Genomic DNA, 23,346 nt, shown 5'->3' on the forward strand with positions numbered 1-23,346 from the left:
TGTAATAAAAATCTTGGATAACATGCTGTGGGCCATGGCCATAGACGAATTGTACCAGGTAGTGAGTATCTGGGGGTGAATATACTCTTGCCGACAAAACCCCAGGCTCCAACTGCCACTCAAACGAGCTCCACCACCGGCCATAATAAATTGTCTTAGTCAAGAAGAAAAGGAGGGATTTGGTTCCCACCTCAACTTTTTAGGGTTTATCTGCTTTTCCCTGAAAATCATCTTGTATTAGTGTTTGTCCTGTTTCAATTTCTCTCTCACCCCACACCTATCCAACTAACTGTTAATTTAATTGGATAACGTGTCAGATTTTATGCAAGGAGGACCCATTTATCCATAAGTAGTTAGGTGACTTCACTCACCACAACTTTTTTTTTAATTATTATTATTTTTAATATAAATGATATTGAAGGAGTCAAGTTTTCTCACACACTGAGAATGTGTCGAGTTTCGAACTTGAAAATACTAATCTGCAAGTCCCATGTTCGCCACTCACCCACAACTTAACACATCACACATGCTCACAAATTATTTTTATTTTTATAGAGCTTGAAGTTTATAATAAATTGGTTAATTAACATAGGTTTTCAGTAACAAAACATAAGTTTTCGATGAAATTATAAATTTTATAGCCACCTTGATCACAATTATTATCACAAACTATTACTTGATCCAAGAGAAGTAGACGGCAATCCGCAACATTCATTGATCTGTGAATTATTTCTCACTACCGTCGGCCCCAACCAGAGCATTTCCTCCACTTATTCTCTCTCTTACTCCAACATGGATTAAGGGGGACCAGCAAATTAGCAATCTTGCCGGAATGTTTTCTCACTGATTAGTGTCTGAACGCTTAATTTTATCTATTTTAAAATAATAATAAAAACTAAATGACAAAGTTTATGTTCAATGAGATGCTTGAACGTTTATCAACAGATTATTTATCTTGAAAATAAAATAAAATAACATCACAAAGTTAAACAATTAAAAATAACAATATAATATAGAAATATTATTCCAGATAGAACTACAATGACCAAAACAACAAAGGAAGCTTCTGCTCTAGCCATGTCTATCTGCCAATGAGTTCAGTCCACGAATTTCTTAAATAAAACTAGATTTGAATTATTTTGATGGCATTTTGTGACTTTCATTCTGCATTATAGTATAATAATATAATACGATTTAACTCATATAATATGAATACAATTGTCTACTTTCTATTAAAGAAAATGTTATCATAATACCCCACTTTAGATGGGTATCTACCTATCACTTTTCATTCGATTTATAGAGAGGACAGCAAATCCTAACAGTTCACTAAGGCATGGCACGTGGCAAAATCACGAGTGTCCAATTTGAAGATATTTACTATTAGGAGAAAATTTTAGAAATGTCACATATACTACTTATATACTAATTTCAATTTGTCACTCAAAGAAAATTTTGATTTACCAAAATTCCTAAGTTAGAATATGTGGCATCTACAACACATACGTGACAAAGTTTAACAAAATTTTGGATAGAGTTACAGTGCCACACGACAAATTAAGCATTTTGAAAAATTAAGATGTGATTTTTCTTAAATGTTTGTTTTACAACGATGAATTGTAGATGTGACATTTATAAAGTTTTCCCCTTCCTTAAAAAATCAAACCACTTTTAACCTAAGGTTATATTTGAGCGTGCCACAGGAAAGAGTGAAGAGCCGAGGAAAAGAAGTTTGGCACCCGCACACTTATATATACCCACCACCATGCACCCAACTGTCTCACACCATCAAAACCTCTTCTCATATTAATCTTGCTCTCCATCGTCCCATTTCCGATATAATACCCAAAATACCCCGCCATGTCTGAAGAGAGGCACCACCACGGCCACTTCCACCACCACAAGGATGAAGACAGACCCATTGAAACCTCAGACTACCCTCAGTCTGGTGGTTACTCTGATGAAGGACGTACCGGCAGCGGCTACGGTGGTGGTGGCTACGGTGACAACACTGCTTATTCTGGTGAAGGACGTCCCGGCAGCGGCTACGGTGGTGGTGGTGGCGGCTATGGAGAGAGCGCTGATTACTCCGATGATGGACCCCGCGGCGGCCGCTACAGCGAGACTGCTGCATATGGCACCACTGCCACCCATGAATCTGAAATTGACTACAAGAAGGAGGAGAAGAACCACAAGCATCTTGAGTACCTAGGCGAGGCCGGGGTTGCTGCTGCTAGTGTTTTTGCCCTGGTATGGATTTAACCACCTTTTATATATTAATCTTCTAATTTTGTTCATGATTTTAGTTATATATTAACCTTAAATGTGAAGGATCACAGCCAGAAATTCTTACACGTTCAAGGCTCATCTCCCAATAACTAATTAATCATGCATAGTAAGCAGATCATTGTATACAACAGTTGTATGTAAGAATTTCTCCACGAAGCAGGGCGAATGCTTTTAAGCTTGTTAGGTCTTGTCAACATAACAAGAGAAGTGTGAAACATAAATTTTCTCAAGTATCATATGGATTAAGTTATGTGAGGCCACAAAATGTCTGTTAATTTCCAGGTTTTTTTCTGAGACTAATGTAATTAAGATCTGTCCCAGAAATAATTTCACAAAATTATAAAGATATTTTCATTTAACAATGGTCCAGATGAGACATATAATACAATTAAAATACCATATCCTAATTAATTAACTCTTATTTAATTTAATAATGATCATGAGATGTGATGTGATGTGCAGCATGAGAAGCACGAGTCAAAGAAAGACCCAGAGCATGCTCACAGACACAAGATAGAGGAGGAGATTGCTGCAGCAGCTGCAGTTGGGTCTGGTGGGTTTGCCTTCCATGAGCATCATGAGAAGAAAGAGACAAAGGAAGAAGAGGAAGAGTCTCATGGAAAGAAGCACCACCATCTCTTCTAAATCTACAAATAAATACTATATTTTATATTTATATATTGTGATTTTACTTATCTGTTATGAGTGAGGTTTGATCTCAACAATGTTATAATTGTTGAGTGCTTATGTGTGCTTGTTATATGAGTGCTATGTATCTATCTATTTCTCATTGTTGATAATAAATAATATCGTTTACTTGGTGTTAATTAATTTCTATATTATTAATTAGTCTTTTTTTTCTTTCTAAGATAGAAAATATTATATATTGTTCTTGTGGTGGTGGTAGTATGTGTTATCTTTTTTTTTTTTGGTCGAAGTCTGATCTCATTAAAGAAACCCAGAGAAAACAAAATACAAACAGAGCCAAAAGCTCAATAGCAAGACACAAAAACTAGGTAGAAACAGCTAGACCTCAAAGGCACAAGGCTATAACCAAGCTTCTCACCCAGACAAAGAAGAGTTCCTACAAAGCAACAAAAACAAAACACAAGAGACATTAAGGACACTGCTTCTCTTAGCCTCTTCTAAAGGACACTGTCTCTCTCTTTCCCTGGAAGGGACATTTCCACTTTATGCAAATCACAATTTAACACATATGCAAAAATAATTCATAAAAAAACACAAACAAAAAAAATCTTTATATACACATCAACCTGTGATTGGTAGAAAAATAAACGCTCTTATTTTTAGGGAAGGAGGCAAGTATTTCCCTCTCCTTAATTTGATTTTCAGGGAAGGAGGCAAGTATTTCCCTCTCCTTAATTTCCATCAAGGTCATGGTTCATTTTGTCAATCCCAACTTTAGTAAATTGACTTAGCAAATATCTGGCCCTATCGGAGAACAGTACGTGGATATTGTACACTTGCTTTTCAATCGTGAGACCATCATGTTCATAATAGTGCCATTTAATATAAACATAAATTAATTATTATTTTTATAATATTTTATACAAGAGATACTGGGAAGGAGGAAACTTAAGATCTTAGATTGAGGAGTAAATTGGGGTTTCACTCAATTATAATATATATTAGACTCTTTAGGTGAGCAAGACAGTATATTATAATATATATATATATATATATATATATATATATATATATATATATATAGGATCCATATATTTAATTTATTAATTTTTATATCGTATAGTATAAACCCATCTTCTAGTCTCTTTCATGTGAAGTAAAGGGTCCCCGGGAATAATGATAAAAGCAATTGTTTCTTTCTCTTCCTTCTTCGTGCCATTTAAGCCAAAACGTAGGGTAGCCATCCATTACATAACCAATTTTTGTTTATGAAAAGTATTACCTTCATCAAAATCACGGAAAAATGACTAAATAGCTCTCTTAAAAAACCCTTTCCATTTAACAATGATGAAAGGAGGACATTACAAGTGAACAATGAGGGGTTGACTCTAATGACCCTACCTTCTTTCCTCCCGATAATAATTTTGAGTGAATATGCAATTGAAGTTTTAACTCTCTTTATCATTCTTATCACAAATCGTCCTTGAGATTTTCAAAAATCATCATTTTAGTCCCCCACATTGCAAATCGATCAATATGACGTTTTAGTACATACCTTGCCACCATGGCCCATAAGATAAGGGAAGGCGGTGGATAGATTCTTGTCTTGGAATTTTTCGAATGACAACGATGGAATTTAAGAAACCCAAATATAATGGATTAGTGTATATATATCCCTTTTATTGAGGGATTCTTCAAATAATTTTATTTGAGGGATTTTTTTTCAACGATCCAAACAATCTATTTTTTTAAGTCTTCATTCTTAGATCATCCTTACAAAAAATTAGACAAATCGGAAACCGGTTAGACATCCAATTGTGTCCTACAAAATCAATGAACATGGGCTTCAAGAAGGTACTAAAATTTCAATTATTTAATTGAGTGGTCAAATTATATTAGATTGAAGTTATTTTTTGTAGAGATGATATTTGAATGAATATCTACAAAATAGAAGGTTTGGATTAGTGAAATATAATCCGGAGTAGGCCCTACAAGAGTGTCTCTCAAATAAGCTTATTTGAGAGATCCTTCAATAGAAGCTCTCTGTGTATATATAAATATATTTTATTGCGTACTTCAGTTTTGTGCAAATGTTAAATCCATATCTAGCTTTCAATGACCAAACGAATAATTTAATTTAGAGACCAAAATGTAAATCGGGTACAAATTTGAGGACCATTTGAGTAATTAACTCTTAAAAAAAAAAAAGGCATGATTTTGTAATACTATATTCATTCAGGTTAAGAATGGTAAATCAACCTTTATTTTTCTTTCTGATATCAACTGGGGAGGGCAAGAAACCTACTGGCATGGCATCCGTTGATAATAAATAGAAATATATGTAGTTTTCAAGGTGTAATAAGTGAAAAGTCTTTGTTGAAGAAATGTTTCCACAATCCAGATCGTCCACCAAGGCTTGGATAACTAGCAATGCATGTGATGTGGCAAGAGCAAGAGAGCCCCACTTTAGGGGAGAGAGAGAGATCCAAACGAATCCAGACCGTCCACCAAGGCATGGATAGGTAGCCAAGCATGTGGCAAGAGCAAGAGAGCCCCTCTTTAGGTGGATATTTTACGTACGAGCTTGTGATAGAGAAGAGCCACAAATTAAAGCCAAAAAAAGAGTTTTGGGACACCCAACGCTTATATAAGGCCCCCCATCACCATGCACACCCAACGCAACACCCTTACCTCATAATCTTCCTTCATCCTCGCATTTTCTTCAAAATACCCAAAATACCCCTCAACATATGGCTAAGGCCCCGTTTGGGATTGCTTTTTTTGGCCAAAAACCCACTTCACTTTAAAGTTAAGCAGTTTAAGGTGTTTGGTAAAAAGAAAATATCCTGATTATTTTAAAAGCAATGGCCTTTTGACAGCAGCTTTTAAAAGCAGGCTCTGGGTTGCTTTTCAAAGCTGCTTTCAAAAGAAGCAGAGATGAACATTTAATGAATTTTTTTAATTCCCAAAATACCATCATTCATTTTAAAAAATGACACCACCTCCACTTCCGCATCCAACTCCACCACTTGCACCACCACATTCACTACCTCCACAACCACCGCCACCACCACCACCACCACATCCTCCTCCTCCTCATCCTCCACCACCACCACCTCCTCTTTCACCTCCACCTCCACCTCCACCACCACCACCACAACCACCACCTCCCCCAAAACCTTCACAACCAACATCACCACCATCACCACCACCACTTCCTCCTCCTCCTCATCCTCTGCCACCACCACCTCCTCCTCCACCACCACCACCTCCACAACTGCCATCCCCACCACCACCAACTCCACCTTCATCACCACCACCACCACCTCCACTCCATCACTACAACTACCACCACATGATTAGTATATAACACTTTTAACATCATGTCTATTTTAGTCATTATTCACAGTTACAACAATTTTATATTAAAATTTACGAAACGTTTTTTACACTGCTTTTTGTACTAACAGCACTTTAAAAATATTGTTTACCAAACATGGAGCTGCTTTACTTTACAGCTAATTATTTTCAAAGCACAGCAGAAGCAACTTTTTTTTAAAGTGACAGCAATCCCAAACTGGGCCTAACCAGGAGCAGCACCGCCGCGGCCTCTTCAACCAGGACAGAGACGAAGAAAAATCCTCATCCTTCTCTCAGTCCGGTTATGGAGATCAAGGCCGCACTGGTGGTTACGGCGACAGCACTGGCTATGGCGACTCCACTGGTTACTCTTCTCAAGGACGTGCCGGTGGTGGTGGCGGCGGCTATGGCGACAACACGGATTACACCGGTGAAGGACGTCGTACTGGCGGAGGAGGCTACGGCGGCAGCACTGATTACTCTGGTGGTGAAGAGCGTCGTGCTAGTGGAGGCGGCGATGGCTACGGCGACAGTTACTCTGGTGAAGGACGTCGTACCGGTGACGGCGGCTATGGAGACAGCACTGATTACTCTGGTGAAGGACGTCGTACCGGTGGGGGCGGCGGTGATTACAGAGATAGTTACTCTAGTGAGGGACGTACTGGAAATGTCGGTGGCTACGGAGACAGTTACTCGGAAGGAGGACACGGCGGCCGTGGCGAGACCACTGCTTACTCTTCTGATGGGCCCCGCAGCGGACGGTACAGCGAGACGTCTGAAACCTATGGGTCTAGTGACTCTGGAGACTACAAGAAGCAGGAGAAGCACCACAAACATCTCGAGGAACTTGGGGAGCTAGGTTCTGCTGCTGCTGGCACGTATGCATTGGTAGATTAACGTTTCAACCCTATTTTTCTGATTTAATTTATGATTTTAATTAGGCATACTAATTGTGGATTTATGATCATTCTCAAAGCTATATTAGTGCATGATTTGTGATCGATCTCGTTGCAAAGAATTTTTTAGTATGATGGATAAGTATACATCACCTATTTTATGATAATCAATCATCTAAATGATATATACACCCGTTATATCTAAGAATTTATCGTAAAAAAATACATACTTCCCGTTCACTTAAATAGAACATAACCGAAGAAGTGGAAGATTAATTAGGCTAAGTTTTATCCAGATCTTATTGACAAAATATATAATTGCCAATCTTACTTTGCGTTCACTTAAAGTATAGTGATTAATTATATGTAATTATAAGGCCAAATCTTGTTTTGGTTACAACTTACAACAGACCAAATCAAACTCTAGTTTTTTATTTTCTAACACTAATGAAAATTTATAGGATATATCACATATATAATTTTGAAATATAATATAATGTTTTGTAATTCTTGAGCTTGGATATATAAAAGGAGAAACTTTGACCCTTAAGTTTTCTTTTTTTTGGGCAGTATGAGAAGCACGAGGCAAAGAAAGACCCAGAGCATGCTCGCAGGCACGGGATAGAGGAGGAGATTGGTGCAACAGGGGCAGTTGGTTCGGGTGGGTATGCCTTCCACGAGCATCATAAGGAGAGAGAGTCAGAGAGAAAAGAGGAAGAGTCTCATGGAAAGAAGCACCACCACCTCTTCTAAATAATCTCAATTAATCAATATCGATCTTTATTGATTACCTAATTAAGTGGTTAATTATGCACTGTGCATCTCTTTAATTATTTGTGTGATTGTTTAATTATGATGAATACTCAGTATTTTGTGTCTGAGAATTGATGCATGTTGAGTCTATAAGTAAGACTCTTTGTTTAAAGGGTACTGTATATATCCGGTTTTCTTTTAGCATGTCATGTATTTCATTGTTAATAATCGTTTACTCGGTGTAAGTTTTATATGATTTTTTTGGTGGTATTAATCTTTTTTTTATACAAGCGATATTGAGTGAGGGGGAAATCGAACCTAGAACCTATGCAGTGGTATAAATAGTCTTAACTACTAGCTATAAACCCCTTGCGTATAAATCTTAGCCAGACTTAATTAACACAATATATCGATAAGAATATAGAGTTGAGAAAATATGCACAGGAAAATCATTTTGTTGATTTTTTGTTGAATTAATCCCCTTTACCTTGTTGTAACTAAGTGAAAAATATGGTGCTTTGCATATAGAATTCGATAGAAACTGATTATTCTAATCATTTAGTCTTAAATAGTAATACACTCATAAAGGTAAGCCCAATTAAGCCATTAAAACACTGCGACTAATTCATGCTAAAACATAATTAAGATCATGAACAAAATAGACCCTACTAGTTAAGTAAGTAACGTGGCCAAAGACCCCATATGCGTTACTATTATTGATTGAAGATCTCAAATTCTTCAAGCGACCAACTTATTCGAACCAGGAACAACTTTTACATTAATTAGTAGGATCATGACTTGATGGTGGTGATGGTGGATTTGACGACAGGGATTTAACATGATCGGCTTCATCGCAGTAACCCTTGAGTAAATCAGTCTCTTCCGCAGTAAACCCTAGCGTGCCAAGCAAGGCAGGCCAACACTGATGCTCAATGGTCCAAATGGCTTCACAGCAACTGTGACCCAAGTAAATCTCACCATTAAGAAAAAACATGACAACCTCACCAGAACATGACTGGAGCTGAAACAAAGCGTCCCAGCAGTTGGAAGATTCTTCATCCAAATTCAACCTGGCCACGAGGTTCAAATTTAACCAAATTATTTTAGGATTCAAAGGGCGAGCACTTGTGGGTAAGAATGGCATAGTCAAGGCTAGAAGAGCTGTGAGAAGGAAGAGCTTGAAAGTTGTGTAAGCTGCCATTTTGATTTTGATTGTGGATGAGTAAGGGATTGATACGAATGAAGGTTTTTATATAGATGGTGAGGTGATTGTGTTATAAAATGAAAAATAAAAAAAAAACCGTTACGTGCATTGGCTGGTGAAGAGGCTGCTGAGAGTAACTCATAATGACAATGATCATGCGATACTTAACTCATCAACTGATGATGCATATAAAAAAATTTGTGGGAATTAAAATAATTAAACGTAATTCCCAACCACAGACGAATTAATGGATAATTTATGGTCTTTGTGAGGGTTGGTTTGCTTGCTAGCGTTGGTTTTGTTTGCTGATGTTCAAAAGGATCGACCATTCGTTTGCTTACCGAAAGTTGGTTAGTGTATATTCATTATTCGTGCTCATTCCAAACGATTGATTGAGACCCATAATTGGATGATTAAATTTATGTTTGCTTTACATTTTAATTTCAAATTTGTTCTCAAATTAACAAAGTCGATTTCAACCTATTGTAATGTACAGTAAGGGAGGGGGTTTGAACTCGGGTCAAGCTGACCAACTCAGTGGGGCAAACACACTACCTTGACCAACTCACCTAACCCACATTTGCAATTTTAATTTTCTATTAGATTTTTAGAACTCCAAACTATGCTTCAATTCTCATTGGAATTTGCTTAGAGCTAGACAAATTAATAATTTTGTGATTTGTTGATTAGCTAGATACTGGAGTTGGCTTCATTTGGGCTTTATTTGGTGCCATTCGGCCTTCGGTTGATGGCTCTTGGATGTTTGTTTGGCTCTGTTTGTTTGAACATATCTATAGCTTACAATACATCTTAATTTTTAGAACATATGTCTAATTGTAGTTCCAAAATGTCTCAAAATAAAAATCGGAAGAAAATAATAGCTCCAAAATTATTGCCACTCAAATGATTTCCCTAGCGTGAAATGTTGTCATCAAGATAGACTGCTGTGTGAATATTAATATGAAGACTACATTCTCTACTTTTGTGGAAATGTGAGTACATTTTAACTAGATTGATAACTTCTCATTCATAAATCACCAATCTCCAAATAAAAAGTTACTATAGTTTTATTTAAAACTGAGTGATGCTAAATAAGAGAAGACTGCATAAGTGAAAGAGATTGTATAAACTATTAAAGAGATGATCAATGAAGCAGACAGGGGAGGAGTTCCAACAAAGCCATTGGTCGGTTTTAGATCGATTCAATGCAAATGTTTACGGGTCTGATTGAGAATTCTTGTTGTCTTATTCCATCCTGCAAAAAATAGAACAGGGCAGTTTAAATAGTCACATAAGTTGTGTCAATAAGAACCAGGTAGGTGATCTTGAGGTGCAAATTTCATGCGAACCTGGCCAATAAGTACATGACTACTTTCGATCAGTTCAAGTTGCACATTAGCAGTGTGCCCAGTACCGGCCATGGCATCAGGAACCCAAATTTCAGTTGACTACAGGACACAGTTGGCGGGCTTCAACAGCAATAGTCTTGTTATTATGCACTTGAATGCAGAAACAAAAAAAATTACAGTATGTCCCGTTTACTTGCATCATAAATCTTGCATATACGCTTTTGCAATGGAAAAAAAAAAAAAAAAAAGTTGCAAGATAAATTGTTCTCCTCTCCTACTTAATATCATTGAAACTTGTTGGAAGACAAATCATTGAAACAAACAAAACAAACAACCATTCACTCTATCTTAAGATAGATGAGATCATGGAAGACATATACTTGTTTGCTGAAGGTAAGTACTTAATGATTTGCAGTATGCTGACAGATACTTTGCTCAAATGCTATATAATATGCAGCAACATGACAAATGTACATGAGAGAGAGAGAGAGAGAAAGAGAGCAGAGGAATTACCATCAAAGATATGAATCTAATGATAAATGTATGGCTAGAAAAAGAAAATGGCATAGTCAAGGCTAGAAGAGCTGTGAGAAGGAAGAGCTTGAAAGTTGTGTAAGCTGCCATTTTAATTTTGATTATTGTGGATGAGTAAGAGATTGATACGAATGAAGGGTTTTATATAGATGGTGAGGTGATTGTGTTATAAAATGAAAAATAAAAAACGTTACGTGCATTGGGTGGTGAAGAGGCTGCTGAGAATAACTCATAATGACTATGATCATGTGATTATTTAACGGCAGGAGAAGAGGAATTATCATCAAAGAAATGCAGCAGCTGTGATGCCTCTTGCTTTGAAAGTGAGGAATCATAGGTCAGTCCCAAACACATCCATCTTTTTTCTTTTTCTGGGCCGAGCTTCGTCAACAACATCATCATCATCATCATCATTTAATTCATCTTGGTCTCTGCCTCTTCGGAAAGAGCATAGGGTATTGCAGAGGAGAGATTTTTGGTCAGAAAAGAAAATGTAGGGAGACAGATGGTGGTGACTAACTAATAATATCAATTGTGAGAGCACCGTTATTGGCCTTTCAAGTGTTTGAGGTGCAAAAATTTAGCTCCTCTTCTAAGAATAACAGTTTTTAGTAAACTTTTAAAAACAGTGGGAGAACCGGGCCAACCGAATGAAGGAGCAAACAATAGTACGTCAAATCCAAAAAAATGAAAAGTAGAATCAGCCAAAGCAGCAACTCACATTGAAATGCAGCAGCTGTGATGCCTCTTGCTTTGAAAGTGAGGAATCATGGGTCAGTCCCAATCACATCGATCTTTTTTCTTTTTCTGGGCCGAGCTTCGTCAACAACATCATTTAATTCATCTTGGTCTGCATCTTCGGAAAGAGCATAGGTATTGCAGAAGAGAGATTTTTGGTGAGAGCCACCACTTCCACTAGGACTAGCCTCCTCGTCATCGTGGCGTTGTTGACCTTGTGCATCAGCTGATTTGGTAGGACAATTAGTAGTGCTCTTGATGATGTATTTGTTCATCATGATCTGGTTGAGTTGTTCCACATCTAGCTCGTGCACCAAACGAAACCCACACTTCTTCACATGTGGTAACATTTTTAAGGAAGTGCAACCGGCTATGTTTATATCCACTAATGAGATAAGCTTAGAAAGATCTGGCAATTGTTGAAGCCTTTGGCACCCATTCACCTGAAGTGACTGAAGCTTAGAAAGACATCCAATGCTTGCAGGAAGGCTAACAAAATTGTTTCCACTAAGATTTAATACTTCTAAAGAGGACAAGCAGCCAATATCACTGGGAAGATCCCCTTCACAAACACCACAATTTCTCAGATCTAATCTCCTCAAAGACAATAAACCATCTAACGAATTTAACACAAAACCATTTCTGTTTTGATACAAACCGGAAAGGCCCCACCAAAACCTTGATTTATTAGGCTGTGATCCACTTTTACCCAAATCTAGCACGTATAGTTTTTTCAAACCAACAATGGAGCGTGGCAGCTGTCTTATAGAAGTTCCATACAATCGAAGCTCTGTAAGAGACTCCATCTCCCCCACGTTCTCTGGGAGTTTGTCAATTTTTGAGCATCCACCCATCCAGAGCCATTCAAGAGACTTCAAATTACAAATTTCACTCGGAAGACCCGCGAGATTTTTGCAATCCTCTAGATACAGAACAGTAAGGCCTACCAGACATCCTATTGATGAAGATAATTTCTCAATGGACGTCCCTTGTAAACTAAGGGATGACAAATTTTTCATTTGCCCTGAAAATTCTGGAATCTTTTTCAATTTTGAGCACAAATCAAGATGCAACCTTTCACGACATTTGAGATCTGCAATTGACGGGTGAATCTCAACCAAATTCTTACAACATCCAAAATCCAACAACTCAAGATTTGGAATGCCACTGAAATCCGGGGTTGTGGTCAACTTTTCAGAGTAACGAAGGTCCATATTTTTCAAGTTGGGCAAGTCCTGTACAATTCATAAACAACGGTAGAATAGATAATTAGCTCATATTTATTTTAATTTTTAAAACAAAATATTTAAAATAATTAAAAAAAACTAATTTCTAGAATGGCATATGGTCACTACTCTTACCATTCTTCCATCCCAAAGCCGAACAAGTTTGCTCTTACGCATCTCAAGTGCAATAAGGAAATTCGGTTGAAAACCTAACGGCAGAAACTTGGAAGGATACGAACTCCATTTGATACTTCTCAAGGAATTAGGAAGAATTCTGGGGCTTGAAGAAATGATCACATTGTCAAATTCAAGAAATTTCAGGTTAAGCATCTTAGAGAAGGCTTCACAACTCCAATTTGCCTTTTCAAGTCTTGCCATGCTTAAGCTGATGCCTTTAATTTTGTTCGTTGCCTGTAATTAAGATATTACATGAAAACTTAACTGCGCATTTAAGTCAAATTTCAGGTTAAAATTAAAATAAATCATATTTCTTTCAAAACATGGTATTTTCTACATAATTTCTTACCGTATTGTTTATGAATACATGAAAGATATCATCATGATTGCGCAATCTACTTCGTCCACCAGGCTCTTCAGGACACTCTCGACGAACAATTTCCAATGCCATTTCTTGTATCAAATCATGCATCTCAACATTCCTATTTGATATAGTTAAGAGTGATTTCTGAACGAGAGCATTTATCCCAATACGACCACATAGCCTACAACTGTCTAGTATTTCAATTACTTCCTCCTTGTCCTTCCCTTTATGGAAAAATGCAACATCAAGAAATATATCCTTGTTCATCTCATCTAGTCCATCATAACTTATTCTGAGCAAATCAAATATTTCTGAATCAGGAATTTTCCGCAGCTTATCCAATTCACTTTTCCATTCATCTTGATCTCTCTTATACACTAAGCATCCCAAAAGTTTAAGAGCTAGTGGAAGGCCTTTGGCATAATTTACAAAACCCTTAGATAATTCCAAGAAACCTTCCTCAAGCTCTTTTTTTTTAAAGGCGTTCCGACTAAAGAGCACAAGGGCATCATCATCACCTAATGCCTCTACCTTATATGATATATGTATATCATGTTTAACTAGCAACCGTTTATCTCTAGTTGTAATAATGATTATACTCCCCTTACCAAACCAATCCTTTTCACCAGCCAACTTTTCAAGTTGGCTTGATTCACTCACATCATCAAGAATGAGAAGAACCTTTTTATTATACAAGCAATTCTTAATGACAGAGGTTCCCCACTGTTCATCCCAAACTTGAGTAATTTGATCCTTTAAGATTGGGGAAAGAAGTTGCCTTTGTAGATCAACAAGATTACCACGTTGAGAAACCTCTCTAACATTAGCAAGAAAGCTGCTAAGTTTAAAATGGGTAGAAATGCTATCATAAACTAGCTGAGCAATGGTTGTTTTGCCAATTCCGCCCATCCCCCATATCCCCATAAAGCGAACATCATCCGTAGGATGAGCTAAAAGCAAATCTACTTGCTCACGTATAAACTTCATTCCCACTAACTCTGTGGAATCTAACAATTTGAATCTGTGATGCACTTTCTCCCACACCCATTCAACAATATTTTCAATAAGCTTTCTTTCACACCTACAAAGAGGAAGAGTAAAACGATGATTAAGTTAAAAATATAAGCCATGGGTTTTGTTAAGACATACGGAGAAGGTGTTCATTCATGCTTACTTATTCTTTGAATCAAACCCAGATAAACTGGCCACTTCAGTTAAAGCATCTCTCCAGCTCTTCACCCTTTCTCTGTCTTCCCTAAACCTTTCCTCATGCTCAGCGAATGCGCACGCAAAACTGCCGCTTTGTTTTCTCACATGGGAGGGATCCACATTATAAAACACTGGCAGAATTGTGCCCTTGGATTTCATGCATTGGAGAATCTTTGTAAGTTCATCCAAGCACCAGGAAGAAGATGCATAATTTGGCGAGAGAACAACGATTGCAAGCCTTGATTCTTCGATTGCATTGAAGAGCTCTGAAGAAATCGGTGTCCCTCTTTCAAGCTTAGGATCGTCCTTGAATGTTTTAATGCCCCTGAGCTGCAATTCGTGGTATAAATGGGATACAAAGCTATTTCGAGTGTCCTCACCCCTGAAACTCAAAAACACATCGTGGTTCGGTTGAGGAGCAGACTGATTAGGTGAAGGAAGAAAGGCAGAGTCTCTTTGGGTGCTCAATGCCATTTGGCAATCTGCTGCTGCTGTAAACACTCAATGAAAATAAGCCTTTCGCTAATTAATTCTTTAAAAATCCACACACTCAACTAATAAATAGAAGATGATGATAATGTAAACTATAATGACTGCACATAAGTAGAACACATATCTTTGGTATGTCACAGAAACTGTCGAAATATCAAGAATATACACAAGAGCTCTTCTCCTCAATCCGATCCCTCATACACTCATTCTAGATGGGGTGAATTCTTTTGTGTGGGTTGGCTTGATCGGTTGAGCAGGGGCACTTGTGTTTTATATGCATCTGCCTGAGAGTCTCTCCCATCAAGAAAAACTCTCAAGCAGTCCTTATTGCATTAGGAAATAAAAACCCTAGTCCATATTAATTAGGAATCCCTGTGGCCCATGTATTTAACTTAAACACTCATACAAAGGCTACGGGCCGAGTAGTAATTGAGTCCTTGATCAATATTGAGCCCAAGACAACCCTATGATGATTAGAAGACCACTTAAGTAGGTAATTAGATTAATCCAACGTCTTACATTCTCCCACTTGGTCAAATAATCATCAAGGCTTCAAAGTTGATCACTGTATGGCCATGTAGAACTCAACATCACTCTATTCCTAAATCAAGCCACTGTCAAAAATGTAAACTTACATGGAACTGTCGGAACACATTGAATTTATAACATCCAAGATTCTTACAACCACACATATAAGCTTGCAAAATCACATAAGGCTTCCATCAAGACTAGGACACAGAATGATCAGGACAAAACTTAATTTGTGTTTACAAAGGTCACTTTCATTCATAAGCCCTTCCTTAAGAGATTACTAAGATCTCTCCTTAATGACACTGGCATGAATTCATGTCTTATGCAGTGACTGTAGCTAGCTATACTGCATGACGACATGTTACTGGATTCATTTGTCAAAGAAAGGTAAACATAAAACTGAAGTCACGTAATCCAATAAAAGAACCGAACCAAACAGCAATAGACGAAATAATTGAACTGTCTCCAAGAAATCTAATGAAATTGAGTGGAATAAAACTTAGCTCCCACTAATTCTACATATCAAAACTTAACGGCATAACCATAATTGTAACAAGTATGAAACAACCTTATTCAATGAATCAATGAACCACTGGAAAAATTTCTTTCTTTTACCTTCTCCCTTACAAGCATGAACCAAAATCCAAATGCTTATTAGCAATCAAAAAATTCAATTGAAAAGGCAAAAGTCATTGATTAACTACTGAAGATTTGAACAAAACTGCATGAAATAATAAGAACATATAACATACGTAAACCAAACTTTGTTCTTATTAGCCTTAAAATCCTTAATGCAAAACTAGATTGTTAAGCGATTAATAAGAAATATCCAAATTACTGAATACATCCTCAAAGAAGATCATTAAACGCTCCCACTCATCAAAACATATATTTTGCATGTTACAAAAATGGATCAATACCATATAAAATGAATTAATACCATATAAAATGAATTAATACATTATAAAACTTTATCGCAATCCAATCCTTAGAGTTAGAACTCAAATTTAATTTATTCAATACTTTCTCAAACAACACTTTATATTTAAGTTGCACGTAGATGAGAAAAACCAAAAACTGTAATGGAAGCATTCAACTTTATTCCACTTGCATCTTAAACACCGATTCAATTTTCTTTAAGCAATACGAAACAGTCAGTCATCCAAACAGTTCCAAGTATGCTTATTAGTACTCAGAAAACTTCAATGCGTCAAAACCCAGAAAAGAATTCCAAGTATGCTCCAAAACCTATATGAGCTTTATGAAAATACAAGATAATAAGGTATTGAGTGTGAAGCCCAAAACTTTACATCACTTCTCCCACTTGGTCAAACACTCACTACTTTACTACTTGAAAATATATAGTGCACCAATAACCTTATGATTAGAAACACTGTGACAAAAAAGTGTAAAAGAACTTTCAAGGCGTGCTCCTAATGTACTTCACAGTATAAGCCTAAATGCACAAAAACTGTCAAGAAATTTCCAGCAATGATATGTGATTACTTGAGAATTTACCATAATTAATTTATAAGTCGGATTAGCATCAAATTTAATGCAAACAAACTAGAGTCATTAATCTTCAAACAGAAAAATTAATGAGTCGTTTTAAAGCTAATTAAAAAGACTGAAATTGACCTACAAGGTTACTCAGAAAATCTGTCAGCACATACTTTTCCTGAACACAGATCACTAATAAAATTCTCACAAATAATCTATACATCCAATAATCACGAAACTTTGCAGAATTCACGAAGACACGTATATGCTCAACATATCAAAAATTCAGTTCATTTGAAGATCTTTAAGTGAGTCATTCAACAATCTTTATTCATAATGCAGAAACTGTCAGGAAAATTCCTGTGCATCTGTTTCAACTTTATAAATTCACCAAAAAAATTCAATTCTCAATATATTTTCATGAATTCAGCGTCTAAAGAAATCTTAGAAAATGATCCTTATCGCCTAATTTTATCACAAATTAATTCGTACTACAACATTATGTAAATAGACATCATAGCAGCATAGTTCAAAACTGAAAAATTAGTTAACTATAGAATTATGAAAGCTATCAATATGCTCCTCAAAATTTAATTATCCTTATGTGCATTCTAAACATCATAAAACAGTAAGTTCCATGTAGGTGCAAACGAAACAATTAAAACCATATCACAAAACCAAAATATATAAAATATCATTTTATTAAGTTTGAAAAACACCTTTGAGCAATCCAGAGATCGTATCTTGAGTATTTTATATATGGCAATGTGCCACTTTGATTCAAAACAAGTAAGTTAGTGATCCTTAATCAAAAGTGCAATTTTATCCATGCACCTCATTCATTAAGAAATAGCAATACAACAGCAGAATATCCTTATTTCTAATGCAAGATCTAAACTTCATATAGCATGACATTTTCCTCATATTAAAACAAAAAGTTTATCCAAATAATTCGCCATGCAAAACCCAAGTTTTTCTTTAGGTTATCATTCAAAATTATCCTTTCTTGGGTGAAAAGATCATATTTCTTAATATCAAGCATGAATACTATATAACATGACATATAATTAGACGTCGATAAACTGAGAATTGAAAACTATAATGGCAATAAAATAGTGATATTCCTTAAATGCAAGTGATATAACCACAATTAATACTTGTAAATATATATTCACAAGGCAAGTTTGTCTTTATCCAATACTGAAAGCATAAAAAATAACACCAATCATGCCTCAAAAACACTTGCAGCAGTACACCATACCATTTAAAACAAGCCAACTTTATTTTATTTCATTCTATATGACGAACACAACCTTACAGATCAATCCAACTTTACGTGATTCAATCCAATTAAATATGTATCAATCCTTTTACACGTATGAATCAATCCAGCTGTATGATATAAAACAGTCACTTGATTGCATATGAAAAATAGCCAAGTATCAAACATGTCCATACATAACCAAATAAGAAAACACAAATTTTCGATCAATCAAGTCACAAATACCAAAATTGCATACATTCTATGAATATGCATAAACCTTGATGTGAACTAATAGTGATCAGAAACTGTAGTGTAACTTGAGAGAATATTTGATATGAGAAATTAATGCAATCAATTTTTCATACTCATATCTCCTTTATGTGATCAACCAAAAATCTATTTCTTTGTCATACCATTAACTTTCATGACTATTCAAGATCACCAATATCAAATTATCATCAACAACTTAAACATGTTACAATCCGTATAACAAGAACAAAATTTGTATGCCAATGGAGTTAAGGTTCATTGTGACATAACTGAAATCTTCCAAAATATATCATACAATCAATCTGTCCCCATATCCTCAATCAAACATAATTAATTCACACCTTTGGGTAGAGAATTAAACATGTTTTCAACACTAGGACATGAACATACACGAATTTCCTGAACAAAGAAACTCCCACGTCTTTGGACTGAAGAAATTCCTTGCTAATTCATGCAGTTCATCTCCCATGCTGTTCCATTATAAGTGTACTCATGTTAAACCACTCACATCTTTGGACAGAGAGTTTTTAACACGCCTACCTACAATGCCAATTATGATCAATTCCTTAAATCCAGAAAACTATTAATGATTGAGTTGCTTTGGCTCACTCAACCATTGCTAGAATATCTGTAGACTATGATCATAAAACTTCCAAATATGATAAAGTTAAAACTTTATACTTTTATCACATTTAATAACCAATCTTATTAGAATCAAAGGTTCTTTAATCAACTAGGTTGCTTTCGCTCTTTAAATTGAAACAAGAACTCTTGAAACTTTGATCTCAACCCTTCAAGCATGAACGAGAAAAGCTTTATATCGAAACATGCTTAACAAAGTATGTTAGTGTAACAAAAGATTAGAAAACAATACATGCTTATGTAGCTTTCAGTTTTAGGTTTTAGCTTTCTGGTTTGGTGCTTTAAAACTTTATGCATATATGTACTATCATGCTTACTTGAAAACCTAGAAAACAGCTTGATTAAAACTACCCAACATAAGCAGCGTTACTAAAAGGCCTTTGGAAAAAAAATGTAATTATTCTATCTCTCTCTAGCTAGATTGCAAGCCAAGCACAAGTACTCTTGATTACGATTCCATGTTTTTCGACATCAACCTTCTTGAAAACATGTCAACTTGAATGAGATCTAATGCATTTAGCTTAGTGCCGGAATAAAATTACTTGTATTAATTCATAAGAAAATGAGCATGCATCCAATGTGTCAATTCTTTTAATAAGATCTGATATGCCATATATGAAATTATGCATGCCAACTATATCCATGATTGATTGACTCTCCCAAAACAAGGTGCAAGCAGCCTTTATGCTAATTTGTCCCCTTATGTTTCGTTTCCTAATTTCTAGGGATATTTGGCCAAAAAGTTTAGGATCTAATAATCTTTAGAGCTGAACCAAAATAAACAATATAGGTGACTTTACCTTTTAAAGGGTCTGAATGCAGTGTTAAGCTTCATGATGTGTTGCCTATTATTCAGAACTTGAATTTCTGGATCAAACTCAATAACTCCCATGAAACCGATAACTGAATCAATGGTTTCTGCTCAACGTCTGCTGAACGCGACTTCCTCTTCCTAGGCTTGCGGCTTTTGGATATTGGGTCTGAGAGCAAGCGTCTTGCTGCCGTCGTTTGAATTACCATTATCGATTATGTCTAGTGATTTTGGGAGAGGAATGAGAATCAGAAGCTGGGGTTTTAGAGGGAGGCAGTGGAGACGGGTCCTCATAATCTAAGACTAGAGTTTCTAGAGTTCCAATGGCTTTGGCAGAAAAGATGGGAGAAAAACTTTTGGTTCTAAGACATGCAGCCTAGGCTCTGATACCACATGTAAACTATAATGACTGCACATAAGTAGAACACATATCTTTGGTATGTCACAGAAACTGTCGAAATATCAAGAATATACACAAGAGCTCTTCTCCTCAATCCGATCCCTCATACACTCATTCTAGATGGGGTGAATTCTTTTGTGTGGGTTGGCTTGATCGGTTGAGCAGGGGCACTTGTGTTTTATATGCATCTGCCTGGGAGTCTCTCCCATCAAGAAAAACTCTCAAGCAGTCCTTATTGCATTAGGAAATAAAAACCCTAGTCCATATTAATTAGGAATCCCTGTGGCCCATGTATTTAACTTAAACACTCATACAAAGGCTACGGGCCGAGTAGTAATTGAGTCCTTGATCAATATTGAGCCCAAGACAACCCTATGATGATTAGAAGACCACTTAAGTAGGTAATTAGATTAATCCAACGTCTTACAGATAAATGGCTTGCATAAAGAAAAGGATTAAAATTTAGAGAGGTTTTTTTTTGGGAAATGAAAATTTAGTAAGCCAGAGGAAAAATATGGATGTTGAGGAAACAAGTTTCAGAGCAAAGAAAAGGAAACAAAAAGTTTGACAAGTGGGGAAATCATATTACACACGTTGAGGAAAATATCGATAGTCGAGTACATGTTATATTGTTATCTTTTTTTTTTTTTTTAAATCCACTTCAACAGAGAGAAACAGAGGAATTCAACAGATAAAGTAAACATGAGAAGGAACAAAAATACGAATTTCAACATTTAAAACAAAAATATAAGCCTCAAGACTACACAAGTGAACTTAAAATTGCATCTGCTTTAGTCAACGTTACCTGAACAAAACAGATATGGAAATGTAGTCGAAGCAAGCCAACAAGTTTAGCTTAGTGTTACCTCAACACCGAAAAAATTACAGAGCCAACAACCACACAACCAGCAAACCAACCAGAAACTCACAATAAATACAACTTCTCAAGATCAGCCAAAAAACCAGCAACAAAAGCAAACCTAACAGTCAGAGAGAGAGAGAGAGAGAGGGAGAATTGCAAAACTGTGTAGTGGCGAGCACACATTTTCTCTTGTCAGCTATCTCCAAGTCCAACGTCTCCAATGAAAGTCCAAGTCTTCGGTCAATGAGTGATTTATTTTGAAGAGGAAGGAGGGCATTTCATTTTCGGACAAGTTCTTTTGCTTTTTATTTTATTTTATTGTCAATTATTTGAGTGGTTGCATAATTTTCTTTTGGTCAATTTTAGATAATAGCTTTGATCTAAACAATAAATGATTAAATAAAAGAATATTGTTTGGCTCATTCCGTAAAACGAGTTACTCTTGATATGTTTCTGTATATCTATATACATATTTGAAAATTGTCTGGACACATTTCAAATAAAGTAAAAGGAAATGGATCTTTCCATGGAGAAGCCAAGTAATTTCCTGTGTGATGTGAAATTGGGTGTATTCATTCACCGCCAGCCAACTTTGCCAAGAATCCTCGTAACAAAAGTAATAAAATAATAAATTGTCAAGAAGAAAAAAAAAATTGTTTATATGCAATTCCAAACTAATTTCCATACACAAAAAGACAAAATAGGGTAAGGGTACAAACTAAATTTCATGGAGGTTCGCAAGCCGCGGGCCAAATGATGAACCTTATATCATGTCATCTAAGGCATATCTGTTGATTATAAAAAGCCCACATCCTTATAGCAACCTCTAATTAATGTAATTGCCTAATCTCACTTTTGCACTCTGTTATCACTCAAATCAATTTCACAAGGACAAACATCATTTTTATCAAAAATAGCCTAATTTGGCCTTCAATTTCATAAAAGTCAATTTTTTAACAAACTTACAAATATAGCTGAAACTTCACTTGAATAGACTCGAACACTAAATAAACTTACAAATAAATTTGAAAAATATGGTTTTGTATAAAAAAAAACAATTCAAAAGATTCAGGATGATTTAACTAAAGACCTTTGCATCAGAACAATTCAAAATGGCACAACAATTTAATTTCATATACTATACCTCATATACTATACCTCAACACTTTTTCACACTCGAGCAAAATTTTCTGGGTGATGAACAAACCCCTGCATAAGGGCAATAAGAAGTTTGTAACCGGATTTCCCCTTTAATTCTTCACGAGATACATAAATTAGCCAAAGGTCATCTGATACAACATGGCCTCTTTCAAAAATATCACTATCCGCAAGGAATTCTGCTCCTGAGTAACAATCAGTTCGAAAATAAAATTGAGGATGGTCAATGGTCATCCGCTGGATTTGGGTGATTTTCTCAAAACACAGCACATACAACAATCCCCATCCAGGTGCTATATGAATCCGAAGGTAGCTCCACAGTTAATGAGTCACCCACACTTTGATTACTGAACCACTCTGGAATTTTCCTTCCAGGAATTACAATTTTTAATCTGTTAGTGTTTTCTGATGTGTGTGAGTGAGAGTGACGAAAGGGGAGAAGAAGAAGGAAAAAATGGCAACTGCTCTGCTATATTGAAGCTGAGGAATGTTCTCTTCTATTTAATCACAACCTCACGCACTTGGAGTGAGAAATATAACCGTTAGGCACAGTTGCTGGATCCCTTACATCACAAGGTGATCTCAGCCATCCATTTAGTTATCCAATAGGATCTTTACACTTGGCTATGAAAATAAAGAAGCAAAAATATTCTTTTAACTAACTCCTAA

General features: G+C 36.0%; 3 protein-coding genes and 1 pseudogene across 7 annotated transcripts; 2 read left to right on the forward strand and 2 right to left on the reverse strand.

Annotated features, from left to right (window-relative positions):
* The first annotated feature begins 1,762 nt into the window (after positions 1-1,762).
* Positions 1,763-3,116, forward strand: LOC110762113 (uncharacterized). The gene is made up of 2 exons (XM_021964717.2): positions 1,763-2,250; positions 2,752-3,116. Exons 1-2 carry the CDS (start codon positions 1,861-1,863, stop codon positions 2,932-2,934), a joined length of 573 nt encoding a protein of 190 aa, XP_021820409.2. The 5' UTR covers positions 1,763-1,860; the 3' UTR covers positions 2,935-3,116.
* A 1,660-nt stretch (positions 3,117-4,776) lies between these two features.
* On the forward strand, positions 4,777-8,205 carry LOC110770121 (uncharacterized). Its single transcript, XM_088245699.1, has 3 exons — positions 4,777-4,791; positions 6,529-7,185; positions 7,764-8,205. The coding sequence occupies exons 1-3, from the start codon at positions 4,777-4,779 to the stop codon at positions 7,944-7,946; spliced, it is 855 nt and encodes a 284-aa protein (XP_088101825.1). The 3' UTR covers positions 7,947-8,205.
* Positions 8,206-8,530: 325 nt separating this feature from the next.
* Positions 8,531-9,302, reverse strand: LOC110770117 (egg cell-secreted protein 1.3 pseudogene; annotated as a pseudogene).
* Positions 8,882-21,711, reverse strand: LOC148291164 (TMV resistance protein N-like). 5 transcript variants are annotated; one of them, XR_015826346.1, is made up of 7 exons: positions 21,463-21,711; positions 14,713-15,235; positions 13,524-14,619; positions 13,133-13,408; positions 11,755-13,006; positions 10,500-10,649; positions 10,152-10,405 (listed from the first exon to the last, which is right to left on the reverse strand). XR_015826346.1 is itself a non-coding variant. In XM_088245680.1 (6 exons), exons 2-5 carry the CDS (start codon positions 15,219-15,221, stop codon positions 11,801-11,803), a joined length of 3,087 nt encoding a protein of 1,028 aa, XP_088101806.1. In that variant the 5' UTR covers positions 15,222-15,238; positions 21,463-21,711; the 3' UTR covers positions 8,882-9,016; positions 11,755-11,800. The 5 variants fall into 5 exon arrangements, 2 of the variants coding, with proteins under 2 accessions (XP_088101806.1, XP_088101807.1); XR_015826344.1 differs by having other exon boundaries at positions 14,713-15,238; XR_015826345.1 differs by lacking the exon at positions 21,463-21,711 and adding an exon at positions 20,247-21,430 and having other exon boundaries at positions 14,713-15,238.
* Positions 21,712-23,346: the final 1,635 nt, after the last annotated feature.

The sequence above is a fragment of the Prunus avium genome, chromosome 8 (assembly GCF_965620075.1).
Source record: "Prunus avium chromosome 8, drPruAviu1.hap1.1, whole genome shotgun sequence".
NCBI classification, from domain to species: domain Eukaryota; kingdom Viridiplantae; phylum Streptophyta; class Magnoliopsida; order Rosales; family Rosaceae; genus Prunus; species Prunus avium.